This window comes from Panthera pardus, unplaced genomic scaffold (genome assembly GCF_024362965.1).
Source record: "Panthera pardus isolate Hobbes unplaced genomic scaffold, ASM2436296v1 HiC_scaffold_17, whole genome shotgun sequence".
Taxonomy (NCBI): Eukaryota; Metazoa; Chordata; class Mammalia; order Carnivora; family Felidae; genus Panthera; species Panthera pardus.
Window position 1 is genome coordinate 136,143,872 of NW_026526732.1, and position 21,600 is coordinate 136,165,471.

General features: G+C 42.0%; 1 protein-coding gene across 1 annotated transcript; it reads left to right on the forward strand.

Moving 5' to 3' along the window:
- Positions 1-4,457: 4,457 nt before the first annotated feature.
- On the forward strand, positions 4,458-18,694 carry ENPP5 (ectonucleotide pyrophosphatase/phosphodiesterase family member 5). Its single transcript, XM_019457320.2, has 4 exons — positions 4,458-4,639; positions 7,258-8,121; positions 9,837-10,013; positions 14,140-18,694. Exons 2-4 carry the CDS (start codon positions 7,293-7,295, stop codon positions 14,565-14,567), a joined length of 1,434 nt encoding a protein of 477 aa, XP_019312865.2. The 5' UTR covers positions 4,458-4,639; positions 7,258-7,292; the 3' UTR covers positions 14,568-18,694.
- The last annotated feature ends 2,906 nt before the right edge of the window (positions 18,695-21,600 follow it).

Consider the following 21,600-nt stretch of genomic DNA (forward strand, 5'->3'; position numbering starts at 1 on the left):
CATCACAATAAAAATTCCTGAGGGGAAAATGGGTGATGGGCATTGAGGAGGGCACTTGTTGGGATGAGCACTGGGTGTTGTATGTAAGTGATGAATCACAGGAATCTACCCCCGAAATCAAGAGCACCCTGTATACTGTACGTTAGCTAACTTGACAATAAATTATGTATTTTTTAAAAAATTCCTTCACATCAGGGGCGCCTGGGTGGCTCAGCCGGTCGAGCGTCCAACTTCGGCTCAGGTCATGATCTCACAGCTCGTGGGTTCAAGCCCCGCGTCGGGCTCTGTGCTGACAGCTCAGAGCCTGAAGCCTGCTTCAGATTCTGTGTCTGCCTCTCTCTCTGCCCCTAACCCACTCGCATTCTGTCTCCGTCTCTCTCAAAAATAAATAAACATTAAAAAAAATTTTTTTTTAATTCCTTCATATCAGAAGGTTGCCTTGTGCCCCTTTGAGGCTAATGCCCTCCCTTCACCCCAGGCTTCTGGAAACCACCAATCTGATTTCTGTCCTTATCCTTCTACCCTTTCTAGAATGTCATATAAGTGGAATCAAACAGTAAATAGTCATTTGTATTTGGCTTCTTTCACTTTACAAAATGCTTTTGAGACTCACCCATGTTATTGTATGTATCAGCACTTCATTGCTTCTTATTGGTGAATAGTATTGCACTCATGGATATACCACAATTTGCTTATCTACTCACAGTTGAGGACATCTGGGCTGTTTCCAGTCTTTAATGATTACGAACAGAGCTGCTACTAAAATTTGCATCTAAGCTTTGAGGGGTCACCGTCTTCACTTCTCCAGTCTAAATACCTCGGAGTGGGATTCCTGGCTTGTGTAATACATGAATATTTAACTTTATAAGAAACTTCCAAACTATCTTCCGAAGTGGCTGCATCATTCCCACCAGCAATGTAGGATAGCTGTGATCCTTCTGCATCCTCGTCAGGGCCAAACGTTGTCAGTTTCCTCGATGTGAGCCATTTTAATAATTCTTTGCGAATTTTTTTATCTAGCCTGAGCTATAGAACTCCACATTCTAAACAAAATAAATCAATTGAACATGTCTGCCAGCTGCATCTCCCGGGTTGAATAGGGTCCCTTCAAAATCCATGTTTCACCTTGAACCTCAGAATGTGACCTTATTTGGAAATAGGATCTTTGTAGATGCAATTACTTGTGCGCAGACGAGGTCCTCCTTGATTGAAGTAGGTCTTAATTCCAGTGGCTGGTGTCATTGTAGGAGGCCACGCGGAGACACAGAGACAGAGAAAGACCACCATGTGACCACGGAGGCAGCAGTTGGAGCTCCCTGCAACAAGTCAAGGAACGTCAGAAACCACCAGAAGCTGGAAGAGACAGGAAGGATTCTTAGAGCCTCCGGAGGGAGTGTGGCCCTGCCAACATCTTGATGTCAGAATTCTAGTCTCCAAAACTGTGAGAGAATAAAGTTCTGCTGTGATCAGCCACCTCCTTTTCGGAGTTTGTTACAGTAGCCCTATAAAAATGATACACATGAATACAAGCTACAAAACACCAGAATACAAAGAAGTTTATAAGGTTACATTTGGCTTACCTAAAGCTTTCAGAGGATAAAACACATAGTAATTGTTGGTGGGAGAATATAGTTCTCATCGGTACAGATACATCATTAGCAGCCTAAATTACTAATAGTCATAAAATACTTGGACTAAGTCTCTAATTCAACTTTACACTCATCAGACTGAACTTCCACCAGTAAGTCCAAATTAGTGAAGACCTACTTTTTATCAAGAATCAAGGTCAGTCCAGAACCAGAGTCCCAACGGTTCCTAACCCATGGCTGTTGAATATGGGAGACCCACATTTGGCAGACTGTTCTATAAAGAATCATGAGGTCGACTTTCTTTTAGTTTGGCAGTTTGGGGTACAATGTACCCAACCTTAAAGGTTTGTTTGTTTGTTTGTTTGTTTGTTGAGAAAGAGGGTGAGACAGCATGAGCAGGGGAGGCGCAGAAAGACAGAGCATCCCAAACAGGCTCCATACGGTCAGTGCAGAACCCAACTCGAGGCCCGAACCCATGAACCATGAGCTCTTGACCTGAGCTGAAATGGAGAGTCAGACTCTTAACCAAGTGAGCCACCCAGGCATCCCAGGGGTTTTTTTAATTGTAAAATAGTTTGCTCATTTCCCCTGCCATGAGACCAGTTTTGAAAACAAAACTGCTGTGGCAGAGCCAGTCTTGGCTATTTCATAAATCACACTTCATATATCAGTTTTAGCACAAACACCTCTTCCAGCTCCTGAGGAAGAAAATAATCCAGTATTAAACATCCTTAGATAGGCAGAGGGACCCCATTCCTGCTCCAAAACTCATGAAAGAAGTTGGCTCTTCTGGTACCCTGTTATTCAGAAACACATTACTAGCTCAGTGGTGATTATATTAATTTAATAACATAAAATAAAGGACTAGGCGGTCCACAAAAGTCAATAACAGGCTGTAGCTTATGTTACCAATAGCTCAGCAGCTATTACAATTGGATAGAGATCGAGGCAACAGGGCAGATGATGTGGTACAGATGTGTGAGTAGAAATTCCACATGTTTACAATCATTCCTCTATCTACGCTATTCAAGACCAAGTTTCTCCCCAGTAGTGACGTGAGATATACAACAAGCCTATCAGTACAACACTACGCGTCATTATAGGGAGATCTGGGAAGAGTCTTTGGCACTTGCTGAGCCCCTCCTGAGTCATGTTCATGTTGTGTGCTGTGATTAACAGGTGCACCGTACCTATTTCACCAGGGTGGCTGGCGAACGCAATCATGCCTTCCATAACAAGTTTGCAGAGCAAGGCCAAGTGTCATCATCTGATCAGAACCCAACATTGTTCAGTGACCCGGATAAAAATCTGCTTTTTCACTCCTTCTGCTGGCTAGTCAGTATGCGCTGTTCTTTGAGTGTTTGGGAGAACACAGGGTTGGCCTGTCTGTGGGGGACGAGGAATTATAACGTCGGGCCACCCCGTTCCAAGGTTGAGCAATTTCAAAGGACAGGGCTTAGGGAACTTGGAACAATCTGTCCAACTTCACTGTCACTGGGTCTGGCTAAACACAGAAACCAGCCTCTCTAATCCCTGCCCTGCGTCTGGAAAACCATAAACCCAAGTACTACAAATAAAAGGCCATGGAAGAGTGAGTGCCCAGATACCCTTTGGGATGATATGATGCAATCAGATGAAAGCAAATTGGGGTAGGGGCTGTCCCTCCACAAGAAGTTGAGAGAAAGAGAAAAAATTAAGACCAAAATGTTTCCCAACATTCCCATAATTAAGCATCTACCCTTAATTACCAGCAAGAATGTCTATTCAGTTTACAGTGCCAGCACACTGGACAGGGAACGGAAGCTCCAGAGAGGAGCCAAAGCCACTGGTTGTGCTCAGTTTTGTGGGCTAATTAGATGTGGAAACTGAAATTGTGACAATCAAGCAGATATTAGTTGCCATTGCAAAATGGTCAGAATTAGGCCTGGGGATCACGTAGATGGACAAGTCCTTTCAAGGGAGCTCCAGGTCATTATTACAATTTATGGTAAATACAGCCGGGATGAAATTGACAAACCATTGCACAATGCTCACACCCAAACACGGCCACCAACAAACCAGAAAACTTCCTGAAAGAGAAATGAGACCTGATGGTTGTGGCCTGATGGTGCATTTGGAAAAAAAGCTAGAAGCGGAGTCTAGAGCCTAGATGAAACTATCAGAGTAGCCTCTCCCCCTGTGCAGATTAACCTAACCCTGAACCTGGCTTGGTTGACTTTGAGCAGTCTCTCGAACCACAGAGACCTCATGCTGCAAAAACCTGGGGCTTATAGTGCAAAAAAAACCTTCAACACTGGGGCTGCAGAACTGACTGAATTAAACCCTTTTAAATCAGATTTTTCTGAGATAAAGCAGGTCACACCAACTAATAAAGAGTTAAAATTTCATTGGCCCATCGACTCCCTGGGGTGCTCAAGGGTTCCTCTGAGCAAAGTGTAGGGTATGGAGTCACCAATTTTTGATAAGAAGAAAAAATGACCAAAAAAACTTGAGAGATCAGATAAGAGAATAAAAGTACTTTTAACCAAAACGGTGTTGACAAACCACTGGGGTAGCATTTTATAACCTTTCTGCATCACCGACTACAACACAAACTGCGGGGCTAGTTAAAGGCACACCGCAGGAGGCTGTGTGACCCGGCTGAGAGCGGACTTCAGCTGGAGCCGATCGCGGGGCACATTCGCCCCGCCCCTGGGGCCTCCCCGTGACCCTCTGCTCCCGAGGACCGTGGCCCCTTCACCCTCCTAACGCAAGCAGCGCCCGCCCCCTGGTCCCGCTGATTGACAGGCTGTGCAGCGACTCCCAGGAGCCCGGCAGAGGGAACTGTCCTACCGCAGCCAATGGCAGCCAAGAGGCGGGACCTGCGGCCGGGAGGCGGTGCTGGTCAGGTGCTCTGCCCCGAGGCGGCTGCAGGTGAGCCGCTGCAAGTTCAAGGGGCTCCGCTCGCTTTCGCCACCTCCCAGCTCTCCGCACGGGTCCCACGGGAGGCCCCTCCAGACTCACCCTCCAGTTGTCCCAAGCCCATGCGGACCGTCCGGATCGCTGCGAGGGTAAGAGTCCAGGGGAGTGGGCGGCTTGCCTCCAGGGGACTCACACGGGTCCTGTGGTCCTCTCAGACCTCTCCCCCCACTTTCCACTGCACAAGCGCACAAGCCACGTGGGGTCACCGGCCGGCTTCGGTCGGTAGAGGTCTACGAATTGGGAACGCACAGTACCCGCGCCCCATCCCAGTGACTAGGATGGAATCCCAGGGGAGGAGATGGGGAGCTACTTCGTTCTCCTCTCGACGTCTCTTCCCCCGATAACACACGGACTCCTTCTCCCCGTTTCTAGGCGCCCCTTTCCTCTATTTCTAAGGCTGTCTGTGGTGGAAGGATTGGAGGGGAGGAGGAACTGGACAGCAGCCAGGTGAAATCTGGAGCCAGAACGAGGGATTCCACTGCACCGTGCAGCATTTTGTGTATGGAAGAAACGAAATCTGAGATTTCTTTCATCCCCACCCCCCACCTCTCTGTTTATTGCTTTATGTCATCGATGTGATAATGTTGGTTCTTACCAAACATTCCTAAGCTGTAGGCAACACTTAGCCTTTGTTTATTTTCCTTGTCCAGGAAAGGAGCTCTTTCCTGCTTACCACAGTTGCTAAATTAATTTACTTAGAGGAAAAATCAGGTGTCTCATGTAGCTGATTGTTTTATTAGCCTTAAATTATATTTGTTTCATAACAGACTTCCTTGTGTTTGGAAGGTGAGGGAGAACAGAAGAGGGGAGAGGAAACAGCATCCTCAGCCAGATGGTAGTCAATATATTTGCAGTTCCTCATTGGAACTGATTTGTAACGTTCCTTCCAGAACTGGAAACATTATGGTCATTTGAGAAAAGAGTTTTTTAAATTTAATTTTTGAACCATTGTATGGAGACCAGTACTTAAAGCAATTTCGGTTTAGGTAATGTTCTAGGTGTGGTGAAATCATAGTTAAAATTTACTGCATCTGAAAGCAAAGCGAGCATGCTGAGCCGTTTTTATTTACCTGTACCTGTAATATAGCAAGAAGGCAAGACAGGATCTGTTTTTGAGGTTTAACAATATCTTCAGCATGTTCGGGTCACCTGGGTGGCTCAGTTGAGCGTCTGACTTCGACTCAGGTCCTGAGCTCGCAGTTTGTGAGTTCCAGCCCCGCATCGGGCTCTGTGCTGACAGCTCGAATCCTGGAGAATCCTGGAGAATCCTGGAGCCTGCTTCGGATTCCGTGTCTCCCTGGCTCTCAGCCCCTCCCCCACTAGAAGTCTGTCTCTTTTTCTTTCTCAAAAATAAATAAACATTAAAAAAAGTATCTTCAGCATATTCAAATTAGGAAGGTGGCAAAAGCTGAATTCGGGAGACTTCTTGGCACAAAGCGTGGATGGATCCAAGTTTTGGTGGGCTTATAAATACCTTCATGCAAGAAGGGACAAGGAAAGGAGGGAACCAAAGATCCTGTTTGACATGCAAGCCCATTGAGAGCTGACAGAATTTACATATGTCTTGCTTATCCATATTGTGTTTGCTTAGCTTTCTTGAATAGCATCACCGCTTTTTAGAAGTCTATGCAGATTTTAAACAACCAGCCACTCAACAACCTTGACCCAGGGAGAGACTTTAATCCTGTCAAGTGCCTTTTTCTCACATATCCCTAAGATTAAGTGCGGGTGAATTTTAGCATCAGGAGAGTCAACACCAAATTGCAGAATTATAGTTTCTGTTTGTACTTAAGTCAGAAACTAATTGTTTTAGTTTTTAAGAAGGCTATGGCTTTAATTATTAAATGAATGCAGATTACATTTCACAAGTATATTTGAGTGTCACAAATTTTATGTCACTTCAGAAGAACAAGTTCATCTATTTTCTCCTTTTTCCAGTAATATCCCTAACCATGATGAACCAAACATAAGGCCTGGGCTTTGAAAATAGAGGGGTGTGTGTGTGTGTGTGTGTGTGTGTGTGTGTGTGTGTGTGTGTTTAAAGCATTATTGTTGGATTTGCTAATGGTACTTCCTTATTTCTAGGTTCCTGTAGTTGGTCTAACCATAATGATAAATATGTGTTCATAGGTATTTGACTATATAATTTTTTCTGACCAGAAGTCAGAAGTCTGGGTCCCCTGCAAAAGTTTCTGAAAAGCTTTTGTTTTTCTTAAAAGTGAATGACATCAGGGGCACCTGGGTGGCTCAGTCCGTTGAGCTTCCAACTTTGGCTCAGGTCATGAACTTGAGAGTTCGAGCCCCGTCTCTAGCTCTCTGCTGTCAGCACAGAGCCCACTTCGGATCCTGTGTCTCCTCTCTGCCTCTACCCTGCTCATGCTAGCTCTCTCAAAAATTAATAAACATAAGAAAAAAGTAAATGATATCCTATTTTCAAATGATATTTGGGGAGTTTAGTTAAGTGATTACTTTGAGAAATGTTTTAAAATTCTTGGGAAGGAGAAGTTTCTAAAATGCAACTAAACTTAGTTTTATTATGCAGGTAGCCCCGGTCTCTTGTTTGAAATGGCGCAACGTAATTCTCACAGGCTGTGGTTTATGGTCTTACTGGGATTCCTAGGTACCATCACTGACAGTTGTGGGTAAGGTATTAAGTATACCAAAAAAAAAAATTATTGCCATTAACTTCTATATGTTTTTTATACAGATTATCTTGCACTGAACTGATCACATACTTTGAAAATGACTGCAAAACTTCTCTGGGTATCCTTCATACTTGCTGCATTAATATTTTCAATTACATTTTCCCTCCAACCAGACCAGCAAAAGGTTCTCCTGGTTTCATTTGATGGATTCCGTTGGGATTACTTATATAGAGTTCCAACACCCCATTTTCATTATGTCATGAAATATGGTGTTCATGTGAAGCAAGTTACTAATATTTTTATCACAAAGACCTACCCTAACCATTATACTTTGGTAACTGGCCTCTTTGCAGAGAATCATGGGATTGTTGCTAATGACATGTTTGATCCTATTCTGAATAAATCTTTCTCCTTGGATAACATGACCATCTATGATTCTGAGTTTTGGGAGGAAGCAACGCCAATATGGATCACAAATCAGAAGGCAGGACATTCTAGTGGTGCAGCCATGTGGCCTGGAGCAGATGTAAAAATACATAATAGCTTTCCTACTCACTACATGCCTTACAATGAATCTGTCTCATTTGAAGATAGAGTTGCCAAAATTATTGAATGGTTTACATCAAAAGAGCCCATAAATCTCGGGCTTCTTTACTGGGAAGACCCCGATGATATGGGCCACCATTTGGGACCTGAGAGTCCGCTCATGGGGCCTGTCATTTCGGATATTGACAAGAAGTTGGGATATCTCATACAAGTGCTGAAGAAGGCAAAGTTGTGGAACATTCTGAACCTAATTATCACAAGCGATCACGGAATGACCCAGTGCTCTGAAGAAAGAGTAATAGAACTTGATCAGTATCTGGATAAAGACCACTATATTCTGATCGACCAATCTCCAGTAGCGGCCATCTTGCCAAAAGAAGGTAAGTCTGACCGGGTGGCCGTCTGGGGCTGGGGCTACTTGTGCCCAGGGCAGTGGAGAGGGGAATTTTTGTTTCTGTAATTTAAATATGCATGCCTGTGCGTTGGTAATATTCTGGGATTTAACCCTTAGACTCTGAAAAGACAAAATCTCTTTTCTCGGCATGTGGTTTTTCACTTTTTCCAAGAGTATTGAAATTGATGTCCTCTATATACTTACGGCAGATGGATTCAACCATTTTGGAGTCACGGAATATGATGAGAGCTACAGCCTCCTTTCTCAGAAAAATTGAGATGGAAAAACATACAGAATTTGCATGCAATTCCAGTGATTTTATGGAAGCTCTAAAGCTTTCTATGGATCCTTTTGCAGGACCTACTTAATAGGGAAGCAGTGCAGTATGGGAAGGAGAAAGCGTTGGCCAATCTGAAGATTTGTTTTTCCTGTCTATAAGTAGAGGAAGTAATAACAATACCCTGAACTTTTTACAAACCTTTCCTCAAAGCCTCATACCAACCTCGTCACCTAAGTGTTAGTTCGATTGTAAAGACGGGTGAACAAACTCAGGTTTAACACCCCCAGTTCACAAAGGAAGTGCAGAGCAAAACTCGGACTTTTGCCTTCTGTTTTGTCACCATCCAGAGTTAACTTAGGTATCAAATGAGACCAGATTTTGAAAAACCAAATATCTCACAAATGAGCATTATATTCCTTACAAGGGAATACGAAACAGTGAATGTTAAGATCTACGTAGGCACCTGTGCACAGACTTTTTAACAAATTCAGTATAAAATAGCAAGATTTTTTGTTGAGAAGAGTCACATTACGTCTTCAATTTTCCTTGTAAATTTGGAGTGTGTTCCCTGTTTGGATGGTGGGAGGCAGAGAGGAAGCCCCAACAAATCAGTGCGAAAAACAAGAAAAGGATTAAAGCTCTGGCCCAGATTCGCTGCTTGAAGCCACAAGGAGTACTTTGCCACACCTTCAGGGTTTTAAAGAACCTTTTCAGGGCACCTGGGTGGCTCAGTCATTAAGTGTCCAACTCTTGGTTTCAGCTCGTGTCACAATTTTGTGGTTCGTGAGTTCGAGCCCTGGATCGGGCTCTGTGCTGACAGCGCGGAGCCTGCTTGGGATTCTCTCTCTGCCCCCCCCCACCCCGTTCTCTCTATCTTTCTGACAGAAATCAATAAATTTTTTTAAAAACTGAAGAACTTTTCTATTTTATAAGCTGCTCTCCACCGCGAATCTGTCCTTTTCTCAATGGCTCTCTCACCTTCCAGTCAGCATATTTTTTGGTCTAGAGACTCTCTGCACTCGTATCTCTCAGAACTTAGCTCTTTGCTTTTATTTGGGTATTTCAGTGCCCTAGACATTTGACTTAGTGCCACCAGTTGGGGGGTGCGTGTGCACACGTGCATGTGTGTGGTTAAGTCTTCAGAGATTTCTAGTTCTATAGACTGTGCTCTCAATTCCGTAAAGTGAATTTACTTACAACAGAAGATGAATCATGTCTGTTTCCCCCTCAAGATTCTCTCCTTAAGGGGGTAGGAATTCTCAGGTATCTGGCTCTCTTTCCTTACGTTCTGCCTGCTGGCGTTTTACCTCAGTGGGGTGTCTGCAAGGAAGAAATGTTCCTTGACGCCTGTTGCCATGGTGGTTTCTTTGACTGTGACAGTGGCTTGTTCTGAGTGCCTCTCTGCATCCTTCCTCTTTTAGGTAAATTTGATGAAGTCTATAAAGCACTCGCTCATAGTCATCCTAATCTTACTGTCTACAAAAAAGAGGAGATTCCGGAGAGATGGCATTACAAATACAACAGCCGAATTCAACCGATCATAGCAGTGGCTGATGAAGGGTGGTATATCTTACAGAACAAGTCAGACAACTTGCTGTGTGAGTATGTTATATTGTGTCTTCCCATTCTCCATTGTTATTTGCTAAAGTAGAGGCTATGGGTAATACAGCAGTTTATTTCCTGATCGAATAACTAGTTGGTGTCATACATTAATAGCAAATCAAAGATCCCTGGGGCTTTAAAAAGAGGTAATCTCGGGCACCCGGGTAGCTCAGTTGGTTAAGCGTCCAACTGCGGCTCAGGTCATGATCTCAGAGTTTGTAAGTTCGAGCCCCACATCAGGCTCTGTGCTGATGGCTCAGAGCCTGGAGCCTGCTTCGGATCCTGTGTCTCCCTCTCTGTCTCTGCCCCTCTCCTGCTCATGCTCTGTCTCTCTCTCAAACATAAATTTTTAAAAAAGAGGTAATCTCCCAAATGTTTATTTCTCTTGAAGTCGTCAGACCAAAGATATGCAGAGTGCCCTATACCTCTAATTATAACTGTCATGTTCCTGAGAAAAACATAACTGAAATGTATAAATTGGATTATTTTCTGCATCTGTTTTATGTTCTGATATCATAATAATTTAATCTCTTTCTGTATTCTAATTTAATTAGCTTTCTAGGTGTTTTTCTTTTCTTTTCTTTTTTTTTTTTTTTTTTTTTTTGCCCTTCTGTCTCTACCAAATATAGGCCAACTTTGTTTTGTACCTTGGAAACATTTCTAAAAAGAAGTGCATCTGGCATGGATAATCATATATCAAGATATATTTTTCTAATACCTAGCAATATAATTTTGGAGAATAAATGTCAGATACAACGGCAATCCCATTCGAAATTCAAACATGCAAAATAATGTGCTTTCTGCCATCCTTAATGTATACTTTTTTCCTTATATAGCTTTTAACAAGTTAGTGAGATGGAAAAGCCATCCATAGGATTTCACTCTTCTTTATTGGGTCTGTCATTTGCATATTTGCTTTCAAACTGCCTGCCCTCTCCCCACTCTGCTTTGTATTGCCAGTGACTGACTTCTACAGACTAAATTTCACAGGCTCCTTTGCAAACTGGCTTCTGGTAAGTGTTGACCAGTTGGCCAATAGAAGACAGTCACAGGAGTTTGGGAGGCAGGAGTTTGGAAGAAGCCAGGATATTTGTCCCCCATGTTCTCTGTCTTAGGCTGTGTCTCTCACAGTGACTTCATTTCCTCTGTTAGCTCCCTCTGGACAACTTTTCTGTCTACAGCCTGAGCTCCTACTGGGCAGCCCTGACTTTTGGGCTCTGGTTAACCCCACCTCTTCCCTTCTGTCTCTCCAGCCCTGTGAGGCCAAGGGGACATAGGAGATTCCTACTATTCCTCATCCTTGGGTAACCTTGCCATCGCTGTGTGCTTTTCCGCTCTTAACACTTTTGTAACTGGCCCCCATATGAAATTCCCCCTTTTGGGCTACCTTGAGTGGGTAGGTTCTGCTTTCCTGGTTGACGTGGATATTAACATGACTGCTGCCCAGTTCACTAGGAGTCGTTTCTCCCCTGTTACTTGGATGATGAAGGAAGTTTTGATATAGTATATCAAAACCATATAGACATGTTTTTTTCAGCATTGGTCCTTGATATATCCAAGAGAGGTACAGAAATGTCCCTTTAGGTAGAATTGGGTTCCTATCATGTCTGTTGACGCAAAGAAATGCGGTTGCCTGACCATGGCATTTGTGGTACATATGGGAGTCATAGTGGCACATATATACAGGAACATGGTTTCTGGTTCCCGAAACAGGTGTTCCATACAGATAAGGATCTGAAGCCAATATTTAATCACACCAGGGGAGCTGTTTTAGGAAAGCCTTTAAAAATCATTTCTTTTTTTCAAAAAAAAAATTGAGGGGAGGGGCATGAGAATAATTGTTGCCTTTGTATGTTCAGATTTTCAGATTTTTATGTATGGTGCAGAGAGCTTTTATGTTAGACGAGTTGCATTCAGAAGATGGGGTTGTTCCATCTCTGAGGGGATTTGTACTTTACAGTTAATGTAAATTTAAGGTGCTCCCTTGAAATTTTGGTTTGGTGCACTACAATGACACAATAGATTGGTCACACCTATTTTTGGTAGAAAACCTTAATAACGCTCCTATTTATGTTGTATTATGTTCAACATAATTATTTTAAGTTTATTTATTTTGAGAGAAAGAGAAAGAGAGAGAGAGAGTCCCAAGCCGGTTCCATGCTGTCAGCGCAGAGCCTGATGTGGGGCTCAAACTCAGTAAGCGTGAGATCATGACCTGAGCCAAAATCAAGGGTTGGATGCTTCCCCAACTGAGCCACCCTGGTGCCCCCTCAATGTTATTATTTATTCAATGAATATATGAAATAATTATCTCTTCAACAAATAAGTACTGGCCTGTATATTCCTTCTCATCCTGAGTTCCACAAGAGAACGAAATCCTACTGTCCAAAAGCAGTGGTTCGCAAATACGTTCCCTGGACCAGCAGTATCCAAATCACATGGGAACTCACTAGAAACGCAAATCTTGGGCCTAACCCAGACCTACTGAACTAGGAAATGTGAGGGTAGAGCCCAACAATCTGTGTTACACGTGTCCCCCAGCCAAGAAGTCTCACACACAGAAGGAAGTTTGAGAACCACTGCCCTCAGGCATCCGTTATTAAATATCGTCTGTTGGATCAAGCAGATATGGTTGGGGCCACTACAAAATGAAGTCCCTATTCATGGGAAAGGGTTTAGAAGGCATGAGTTCACTTCAAATCTGATTTTCTAGGAAGAAGTGTGATATGAGAGAATTATCTTTGCCTTCATGATTGAGAGCCTAGATCCCAACTTTTCACGGAAGTGAGCACAGCTATCATCTAGCCCATTACAAATTACATAATGGCATATTTCCCAGGGTTACTATCAATTAATTAGCTAGAATAACATATAATATTAGTCAGGTAATTAGTGATGTCATAAATCCAACATTATTTTACTTGAATAAACTCAAAAAAGAGTTGTGGCATTCAGAATGACTTCTTCTGATGGATTGAGCCAGGCAGATATGGAACTACTTTGAGGAGATGACTCGGGGTGAGCTCATGACTTTCAGAGGAGCTGTTTTAGGATTTTCTCTTTTGCAGTGTTGTGTTCCAATTGCCTATTTCCCTGTAGTGAATGTGGGATATGGAGACTGATTTGCTAATCATTCTCACCACCTTTAACATACATCCTGACGGGGGGGTGCCTGGGTGGTTCAGTCCATTGAGCATCTGACTCTTTATTTCAGCTCAGATCACGATCTCAGGGTCGGTCGTAGGATCGAGCCCTGCATCAGGCTCTGTGCTGAGTGTGGCACTGCTTGAGATTCTCTCTCTCTGCCCCCCGCCCCTCTCTCCAGCTCGTACTCTCTCTCTCAAATAAATAATAATAATAATAACAATTTAAAAATAATAATAAGATAAAATAAAGCCTAAGACAATTGTCTTAGGTTGCCACCTTACCACCTGTGGCTGCTTCCCCTCACACCCTGATACACCAGGCACACATGCCTTTAAATTGCAGTTTTTATTATGCAGGAATTTCTGTCCATCAATTTTATATCTCTTGATAAATCCGAAGACTTGTAAAGTTTTTACGTGTGGCCACACAAGCACACAATGCTAAATTGTAGTTTGATCCGAACCACCAAAAGTCACTAGTGGATGGAGCTGTTGCTAGGGGTTTGATTTTTGTGGCATCTTTTGTTTTCTTAATTTACTGTGTTTCCCTTTTCATTGGTTAATTATAAATTGGTTGTCCTTATGACTAAGAACGCCTTTATCTCTTTATCTTGAGAATATAATTGGGATAAATATTTGCTGAATATTAGTTTACCTGCCACAAAACAACAACAACAACAACAACAAAACAGTCACTCATGTTCCCCTGACTTGGCTCAGCTTTGCCCTTTACTCTTCCTCCTCTGCTGTTTCAGGTATTTTCAGCCTGCGTGAAAAATTTGTGATCATGTGACTTTTCATTTTATAAAGTGAATGGTGATGTTTACGACAACAGAGATTGTTCATAAAAGATTATCTTCTTTTAAAAGACAGACTAGATACATGTTGCATTCAAGGTCAGACTTTGGTGATACCACTTACTTTCGTATCAATGCCATCTGGTCGGCTAACTTACCCATTCGTCTTATCTTTCCAGTAGGCAACCACGGTTACGATAACGCGTTAGCAGAAATGCGTCCAATATTTTTAGCCCACGGTCCTGCCTTCAGAAAGAATTTCACAAAAGAAGCCATGAACTCCACAGATCTGTACCCGCTACTCTGCCACCTGCTCAATATCACTGGCATGCCACACAACGGGTCGTTGAGGGGCGTCCAGGATCTGCTCAGTTCAACGACCCCGAGAATGTTTCCTTACACGCAGAGGCCCACCCTCTTCCATGGTAGGGTCAAGCCAAGGAAAGATGAGCACGAGGCATCGTATGCGTATTTCCTAGGGGTCTCTCTTGGCAGCATTTTGGTTCTTGTATTTTTTGTAATTTTCATCAAACATTTAATTCGCAGTCAAGTACCTGCCTCACCAGATATGCAGGCTGAAATAGCTCAACCATTACTACAAGCCTAACGCTGCTTTAAAGTGGAGGTTGTGTAATGCTGTCCGTGTTTAAGGGTTTCAAATTCTAGGAAACCAGTTTCGGACATTCGTGCAGATCAGTAAACAGTTACATACATATGCAGGCACAGCCCCCCCGCACACACACACGCGCGCGCACACGCACGCATACACACATACATCAAACACACACATAGACCAAATGCCCATACCTATAAAGGATTAAAATGAGGAAGTATATTTCTGTGGTTTTCTCCGGCTTAGGGGTAGATAAAATCCTTCTTTATTTGGACTTGGCACATACAATGTATATATTTAGCAACTTTGCACTATCTAAAGTTCCTTATACGTTGCACTTTAAATTACTCTCCGAAAGGGTACTTTTATGCGAAACGCACTTTATTGACAATTATGTCTTCTAGCTTGGTTGACAAAGACAATTTTTTCGGCCAACGTCGCAGAATACTTGTTATTTCTTGTTCAAGCTGAATGAAATTTCTAACAATTCCTGAATACTGTAGAAATCTATCCCCTTATACTGGGAGTGCAAGAAGAAAGTCAAAACTGTTGCAAATTAAATGTGATGACCTTCATACATTGAAGTTTGGAAGGACACATTCCCAATAGCAGGACTCATCTGTGGGCATTTCTTCTCATACTTCTTTTTAAAAGACATGGGTTTTCATTTTATGCTTCCTAAAAAAAAAAAAAAAAAAAAGACTCAAGTGCTGACAAGTTTGTCCTAAACATACTGTTTCTGTCATGAAACTCATTGTTCTTATTTTCTGATGAGTCATTTTGCTCTGATTATATAATAATGAAGACACCATAAACATAGATGTCCTTCCTACATAGTCCAGCACTGGCCTGTTCTGAACAGAAGAGATTGGGGACCACCTCAGCAATGTCTTCCCTTGTTCTGTAATTCTCTGCTCCTTCGAAAACCGAATCACTGCTAATCACATTAAAAATCAAATTAGATACAACGATGTTTCTTTTCTTTCTGGTAACGTGTAGGAAGAGAGAGTACGAGCATCTTTAAGATTTGAGCACTTGCAGATCCACAGGCGAGAGAGAGCTCAAGCTGTGTAGGTCACTCCGTTCTCAAAAAGGGCTGTGAGGAGCTAGGGAAGGAACATTAGGTGGGACTGTGCCTGAGATGTTCACACTGTACCCAGAGCAGTGCTAAAGGACGCCTGATGGCAGAAATCGGCAAAATAGCCCCTAGAGGGGACAGGTATCGAAGCAAGGGGAGCTGAGATCATAGCCTTATTTTCATGAAATATCTGGATGCCCCCTCACCGGGTGCTCCGTGAGATCAAAGATGAAGCCAAGGTCACAGGCTTCGACCACCTGGGTAGTTTTATCATCTGCCTGGACACTCAGCTCTTCTCATCCCGACCACCAAAGCTGTGCTTTAGATCTCTGAAGTAGTCAGGCTGGGGAGACCTATGGTTTACCTGCAGTTTCTTAGAGGAAAGAGAAGACCCTGGAAAGAACAGCTTTCTTCGGGAAAAAAAAAAAAAAAACCCAGCTTATAGACAGATGGCCCACAGATAGTATTGTGATTTTGTGTATATTAATGTACCAGCTGGCTAATGAACAGGTAAAATAGTATATGTATTCCAGAAATAGAGGATAGAGCAGATGTAAGGAACAAGGAAATATTTTTCCCTTCAAAAGTATAGTTGTGAGGCACCTGGGTGGCTCAGTTGGTTAAGCATCCAACTTTGGCTCAGGTCATGATCTTGTGGTCCATGAGTTTGAGCCCACATCAGGCTCTGTGCTGACAGCTTGGAGCCTGGAACCTGCTTCAGATTCTGTTTCCCTCTCTCTCTGCCCCTCCCCTGCTAATTCTCTCTCTCTTTCAAAAATAATAAACATTTGTTTTAAGTACAGTTGAATTGGGGCTGGGTGCCTGGATGGCTCAGTTAAGCATCCGACTCTTGATATTGGTTCAGGTCATGATCTCATGGTCGTGAGATCAAGCCCCACATGGGGCTCAGCATGGAGCCTGCTTGGTAGTCTCTCTGTCTCTCTGTCTCTCTCTCTCTCCCTCTCTTTCTCCTTCCCCCACTCGTTCACACACACACACTCTCTCAAAATAAGTAAATAAATATATTTCTAAAAGTGAATAAATCCATGTAATTGTCACTTTAGAGGAGAAAGAGAAAACAGACCATTACCAGCACTCCAGAAAGATCCTCAGTGCTCTTCCCAATCACTCCTCGCTGCCTGCAAGAAACACTGTCCTGACTTGGAATGCAATGGAAAAGTTTCCCCTGCTTAAAAATTTTATTTTTATGATCATACGATATGCTTTTATGTTTGTTTTTTTCCACGCAAGACCACGTGACTTTCCTCCCAAGTCCTTGTGTGCGCATTGCTTTGTTTATTCTCATTGCTTCATGGAATGACATTATGTGAATATACCACAATCTGGATTCTGTTTTTGGATATTTGAATCATTTCCGGTTAGACGTTACCGTGAATAATGCCGCCCTGAGTATTCTCTTACATGTCTTTTGGTGCATACACGTATACATTTTTGTTGGCTATATTCTTTACATCCACTATTTAGCCTAGACTTTCCCAAAAGCAGAGACCTAGGCTTGGATACAGGCAATTTTTGTGTGAATTGATCCCAAGAAACAAGAGTGAGGAACAAGGAGTGAAAGAGATGTGGAAAAGCCTATACAAGCAGAAGTCAGAGAGTTGGCCGTTGTTATGACTGGTGCTCAACCTCACCGCACCTTCAGAGGGGCCTTATGGAATAAATCTCAGAACTGTCTGCCTGAGGAATGCAAAACATTTGTCCGTCAACTTCCCAACCCTCCCCTCGTTAGGGGTGGCTGCAACGGGTATTGACTCCATGGATTTCTGGGTAATGTATGCACAAGTTCCAAGTGTGAGCTCATAGGCACCCAGCGCCATCGTGTCCGGGCCAGGAAGAACAAGGCTCAGCATTGTCAGGTTGCTTCTGTGGGAAGCTGGTCTATGCCAGGAAGAAACTGGAGTTAAGGTGTGGGCCGAGTGGATTTGAGACACAGGGGTTGTCTAATACGGCCACACGTATACGGATTCTTCGTTTTAACCAAGGTCATCAATTCTGTTCATCTGTTTTTTCTATCCTTGTGTCAACACCATACTGAATTATTACAACTTTATGATGGTTCTTGACATCTGGTAGAGTAAGTGCTATCACTTTATCTTTCTTCAAAATTGTCTTGGCCCTTTGCATTTTTTTTTAATGTTTATTTATTGGGGGGGGGGGTGGGGAGAGAGAGAGAATGCCACCCAGGCTCTGTGCTGTCAGCACAGAGACCAATGTGGAGCTCGATCCCACAAACCTCAAGATCGTGACCGCAGCTGAAGTCAAGAGTCGGGTGCTCAACCAACTGAGCCACCCAGGTGCCCTGGCCCTTTACCTTTCTGCATAAATTTGAGTCGGTTAATACAATTCGTAAAAATTAAATAAAACTCTGTTGGAATTGTTTGGATGCAGTGACCAATTTGAGGAGAATTGACGATCTTTACAATATTGAATCTTTCAACCCATAATCATGCACAGCCTTCTATTTTGGTCTTTCTCAATTCCTTTCGATGCTATAATTTCCTGTGCAAAAATCTGCATGTATTTTGTTAGGCTTATCCTGAGATAGTTCATGCTTGTTGATATCAGTATAAATGATACCAGTTTTAAATTTTCATTTTCTGTTGATATATAAAAATACACTTGATCTTTATATATTGACCATATAGCAAGCAATTTCATTAAGCTTCTGGTTTGTCTGACTCCTTTGGATTTTCTGTGTATGTAATCATGTCATCTGTGGGTGTGACAGTTTTATTATTTTTCGATTGTCATATGATTTCTTTTTCTTGCCTTACTGAGTTGCTAGCACCTCCAATGCAATGTTAAATAAAAGTGATGATAGTGGGCAGCCTTGTCTTGTTCCGGATTTTAGAAGAAAAGCATTGAGTATTTCACTATTCAGTCTGTTAGTTGTATATTTACATAATTATGATATGATTCAGTGTGATGTTAGCTGTAGGCCTGTGGCAAATATATCAGCTTGAAGTTCTCTTACAAATGTGTGGGGTTTTTTAATAATAAATTGATGTTAAATTTTGGCAAATGCTTTTTCCTCATTTATTAACATGATTTTGTTTTCCTTCTTATCAAGATAGAGGTTAACATTGACTTTCAAATATCAAAACTAATGTTGCACTTCTGGGATAAACTTTGCTTGTTAATGTGTATTACCCTTTTGAAATACTCAGAGCTGCCAAACTCAATTAGGTATTTTGTTAAAGAATTTTTGCTCATAGGCAAATTGGTCTGTGGTTTTCTTTTAACATCCTTGTCAGATTTGGGTACCGGTGTCATACTGGTCTCATAAAACCAGTTTGGATATGTTTCTTTATGCTCTGTTTCCTGTAAGAGTTTGTGTAAAATAATTTCCTCCTTAAATGTGTGACAGAACTGGGGTGCCTGGGTGGCTCAGTCGGTTAAGCGCCTAACTCGATTTCAGCGCATGATCTCATAGCTTCCTGAGTTCAAGCCCCATATCGGGCTCCATGCTAACAGCACAGAGCCTGCTTGGGATTTTCTCTGCCTCTGTTTGTGCCCCTCCCCTCCTCCCCTGAGTGCATGCGTGCTGTGTGAATGAATGAATGAATGAATGAATGATTTTTTAAGAAATGTGTGATAGAACTAATCAGGGAAACCACCTGGACTTGGGAGTTTTCTTTGTGGGGATGTTTTCGATAAGAAATTAATTTTTGTGATAGACATAAGGTTATTAAGATTTTCTCTTTGATTTTGTATCAGTTTTAGTTGTATTTTTCAAGGAATTGGTTCATTTTATCAAAATTGACAAACTTAATGGCACATTTCCTTGATATCCTTTTGAAATAAGCAGGATCTAGAAGTGATGGCCCCTCTTTTATTACTGATATTACCAATTGGTGCTACCTCCCTTTTATTTCAGTCAATCTTGTTAGGGCCTTGTCAGTTTTACCATTTAAAATTCCAAAATTTAGCTTTATTATTTGTCTTTTCTATTCCATTAATTCTGATTTTATATTTATTATTTCTTTTTTTCCACTCGCTTTGAATTATTTTCCTCATCTTAAACTAGCCTCCTACAGTGGAAGCTTAAATCATTAATTTTGAACCTTTCTCCCTCTCAAAGACAAGCATTCAAAGTTAGAAATGTCTATCTAAGTGCTGTGTTGGCTACATTCTACAGAGTTTGGTATGCTATTTAGAAGTGCATTGTTTAATATTCAAGGCTTCTCTAGATCTCATTGTTACTGAATCTATCAATCCATTGTGGTCAGAAAACATGCTTTGTAAGACTGCAATCCTTTGAGATTATTTACTGAGCCTTGTTTCATTGTCTTGCATAGGATCTATCTTGGTGATAATTCCGTGTGCACTTGAAAAAGAACATGTCTTTTATGGTTGGGGCTGTAATCTCTAAATGCCATGTAAGTGAATATGGTTGATATCACCACTCAGGTCTTCTACACCCTTACTGATTTTTTTCTTGGTCTAGTTGTATCAATTATTTAAGAGAGGAGAACTAAACTCTTCAGTTATGTTTATGGAGTCTTCCTTGAGTTCATCACTTTTTGATTCACGAACTTTTTTTTTTTGTTTTAATGTTTATTTTTGAGAGAGAGACACAGAGTGCGAGTGGGGGAGGGGCAGAGAGAGATAGGCAGACACAGAATCCGAAGCAGGCTCCAGGCTCCGAGCTGTCAGCACAGAGTCCGACGCGGGGCTTGAACCCACAAACTGTGAGCTCATGACCTGAGCCAAAGTCAGACGCTGAACCGACTGAGCCACCAAGACGCCCCTGATTCACAAGCTTTTTAAGTTCTGCTTTTTAGGTATGAACCCTTAGAATTGTCTTCTTGATATATTTGTCTTTTTGTCGTGGTGAAATGTCCCTATCTCTGAAAATTCTTGTCTTGAAGATGACTTTATTCCAGCTATCACATGGTTAGTTTACATGGTGTGTCCTTTTCTGTCCTTTTACTTTCAATCTGCCTTTGTATTTAAAGGGTAGGCTACATACAGCTGGCTCTTTTTTTCATCCAGTCTGACACTCTCTGACATTTAATGGGAATGTTGTCTATTTACATTTAGTGATTGATATGGTTGAGTTTCCATTTTGCTTCCCTCCCCATTCTATATTGGTCTATAGTTTCATTGGGGGGGGGGTGCTTTTATCAGGTTTTATATCCATGTTATAGTCACCTCAAAAACCCACATATTTTTTTTTCTAAAGCATGTTTTATGAGGCTAATGTAACATTGATAATCAAGCCTAATGAAGAGGCAATGAGCAAGATTCTTAGCTTTGGGGTCTGTACCCTGTTGTACAATAGTTTATAATTTGCCCAATCTCTGATTCAGAAATTGGTTTTCGTGTCCTTTCTCTACGGAAATCAGTTGTGTTCATCTTTTTCCTAGGAAATTATCCATTTTGTCTGTATTTCCAAACTTATTTGTGCCAAATAGTATAAAGTAGGCTTAATATTTTTCAATGTTCTGCTGGTCTCTTTTTCATCTATGTTTTCTCTCCTTCCACACTTCCACCCGGTTTTTTATGTTGGCTTCCAGGCCCTCCACTGCCTCTTCCAGAATTTACAGATGCCATCGGGGGCTCCTTTTTTTTACATTTCCCCCTTCTTGTGAATTGTGGCCTCTTGATCCCTCACTTTCTTCGTAATTTTTCAGTGCTTTAGCACAGGTCTTTTATACTTTGTCCAGATTTTTCCAAGTCCTCACCAAGAGGGTTGGTTTGAATTACATACTCCATCATTTTACTGAAAACAGAACTTTTATTATTTAAAAAAAAAAAAAGGCTTAACAAAAATTTGGTGTACAAGACCTCTCTCTCCTCGGTGGAAAATTCAAACAACGTGTAAGTCTAGTACTGGGTCTGGGTCTAACCAGTATGAACCATTTTACAAAATATGTTTGTAGAGTGGGGTTGTCTGGATTTGCTTTGGGGTTAATTTCCATTGAT

Excerpts from the sequence above, each read along its gene's own strand:
- ENPP5 (XM_019457320.2), top strand. The coding sequence starts at position 7,293 with ATGACTGCAAAACTTCTCTGGGTATCCTTCATACTTGCTGCATTAATA. Across the intron at positions 8,122-9,836 it reads GGCCATCTTGCCAAAAGAAG|GTAAATTTGATGAAGTCTAT; the intron begins GTAAGTCTGACC and ends TTCCTCTTTTAG. Across the intron at positions 10,014-14,139 it reads CAAGTCAGACAACTTGCTGT|TAGGCAACCACGGTTACGAT; the intron begins GTGAGTATGTTA and ends TTATCTTTCCAG.